The sequence below is a fragment of the Pundamilia nyererei genome, unplaced genomic scaffold (assembly GCF_000239375.1).
Source record: "Pundamilia nyererei isolate P.nyererei 1_Seehausen unplaced genomic scaffold, PunNye1.0 scaffold00053, whole genome shotgun sequence".
NCBI classification, from domain to species: Eukaryota; Metazoa; Chordata; class Actinopteri; order Cichliformes; family Cichlidae; genus Pundamilia; species Pundamilia nyererei.
The window spans coordinates 2,687,434-2,689,931 of record NW_005187454.1 but is presented as its reverse complement, the minus strand read 5'-3'; the positions used below and the strand labels follow the sequence as shown (position 1 = coordinate 2,689,931).

General features: G+C 39.1%; 1 protein-coding gene across 1 annotated transcript in view; it reads right to left on the bottom strand.

The window, feature by feature from the left end:
* The window catches only part of abca2 (ATP-binding cassette, sub-family A (ABC1), member 2), a 97,669-nt gene that overhangs the window by 79,216 nt on the left and 15,955 nt on the right, over positions 1-2,498 (bottom strand). Inside the window, exon 2 of the mRNA XM_013910945.1 lies at positions 612-705. Coding sequence (XP_013766399.1) covers positions 612-705 — 94 coding nt within the window. The remainder of the gene's footprint in view (positions 1-611; positions 706-2,498) is intronic.

Genomic DNA, 2,498 nt, shown 5'->3' with positions numbered 1-2,498 from the left:
ATATATATATATATATACGGAGTGAATTGCAAAATCAGTCCTTTATGACTAGTTTCTAATTTGGAAACCAATAAGCAGTTCATTTTGAAATAGCTGTTTTTTTCTCTTTTAAATATTTATTTTATGTTCATTAATAAAACAAAAACATTTCTTATCCAATTACTCGATTAACCAATGAAATAACCGACAGGAAGCTTCAAAGATTTGCTTTGTCTGGTAGACACCTGCACTTTTTGTTCACACAGTTATTATGCTGGTCTAGTTATTTTTATGTATCTTTAGGTTAACATTTTTTGATTATTATAATTGATAATATATATAAAAATATTCTCTAAACATGCTGAACTTGAATATGAAATGTTTATGTAGCTTTGACAAACTAGATTAACCTAAATCATGGAGACACTAAGAATACCTGTGCTGCAATCACTGCTGTAAACAGCAGGATGCAGTACGAGTGCTGAAATGTTGTTGATTCTGAGGATAGATACAGTAGACGTTTAATCCTGGGTATTAGCAACTTCAGTCAAATGTATTGCTTCCACCCCCCATGTCTACTGGTAATACAATTTTCCCACTGCTGTCTTTAGGTTCTCAAACACTCTGCTTACCTTCCTTGACAGGAATTGCTGGCTTCTTCTGCCTCAGACCCAGGAGGATGAAGAAAAGGACGAGCGGGATGAAAATCTCAAAAGCCAGCACCCACTGAATCGGAACAAGAAAGATAATTTACAGGATTATTTTTTCACTCCATTTCAATGAAATCTGGGCTAAACCTAGTCCAGTTTCAGGTCAGTGATCTTGAGTCATGGGTCTTTACCATTACACTCTCCTTGTCAGTTCCCATCACACAGTTCATAGATCATGTTTCACAATAGACTTTACAGAGTTTGCTTACTTTAAGATATCAATCTTTTACATCGGTGAGGGAGTGAGAAAGATGTCCAGCCTGCACAGCTCCTCTTCATTGCAATGCCAAACCCTTTTTATGTGGCCGTTACTCTAAAGCAGGCTGTGCAGTTTAGTTTGCTCTGTGGGCACGTTACAGATTAAAGACACCATCAGAGACAGGCTGATAGGCCACGTCTGCTGTACAGTCCATTGCAAGATATGTGCCTCACAATCAGAGGAGGAGATGAGATGAAAAGATGCTGACAAAAGTACCATAGTTTAAAACAAAGGTTCACAGTAGATTGCGTGCTTATCACCTCACATTTCTTTACAAATGTGAGATGATCAGGGTGCATTCTGACCACCAGAATGATTCTCAGAAATTACTCCAGAAATTTTCAAGGCAATTTCATCAAGCTCTTTGGCATCTAGGGCAACTTCTTGTCATCTTCTCTTTCAACACTCCTGAATTTAACCTGGACATGGACCCCTTGCAGCTGCAGTGCATTTCATTTAATGAAATCTAAAACAAAGGTGTGTGCTAACAAAGCCAAATGAAGGCCTCGATTCTTTCCAGGAATCATGAATCATCTTGAATCTGACAGCCTCCTCTTTCGTAACACTGTCCACACAGAACTACTGGAACCATGATGTCTTTGTGCTTCTGTCTTGGATGCCCACAGATACACACCCAGCTGCTGCGTGTGCGTTCAGTTTGTGAAGGTTAGTGCAGACAAAGAGGCTCTTTAGACAGAGACAAGAGTCCACTGACACAGGTTACAATAAACAAAAATGTCTCTTCTCACATATCAAGTTCTGTTATAGATGATCCATTTAATCTGGCAGCACTCTCATACATCTCAACTTTGGTACAAATGCTAGAAATAAGGAGATTTTAATGTGATTTTAAAACTGTATTACTTTTCATTTCTTGGGGAACAAAACAACAGGTTTTTTTCTCAGAGTGTCTGAGTCTACACACACACACAAACACAGGAAACCCCGTTCAGCTATCTTAGTGAGGACCTTCATTGATGTGATGCTTTCCCTTGCCCCTTAACCCAACCTTAACCATTAAATATGAATGGCTACCCCTTACCCTAAACCTAACCATAACCTAATTGTAACCCTGACACTGAAACCACATTTTGAGCTTTAAAAATGCCTTCAAATCTTATTTGTGAGGACCAGGTTGTGTGTCCTCACAAGTGACTGTTGGTTCTAACAAGTATAGTACAGTGTGGGCCATTTATATGGATACACCGTAATAACATGGGAATGGTTGGTGATATTAAAGTCCTGTTTGTGGCACATTAGTATATGTGAGGGGGCAAACTCCTCAAGATGGGCGGTGTCCATGGTGGCCATTTAGAAGTCGGCCATCTTGGATACAACTTTTGTTTTTTCAATAGGAAGAGGGCCATGTGACACATCAAACATATTGGTAATGTCACAAGAAAAACAACGGTGTGCTTGGTTTCAACATACCTTTATTCTTTCATGAGTTATTTACAAGTTTCTGACCACTTATAAAATGTGTTCGGTGTGCTGCCCATTGTGTTGGATTGTCAATGCAACCCTCTTCTCCCACTCTTCACACACCGATA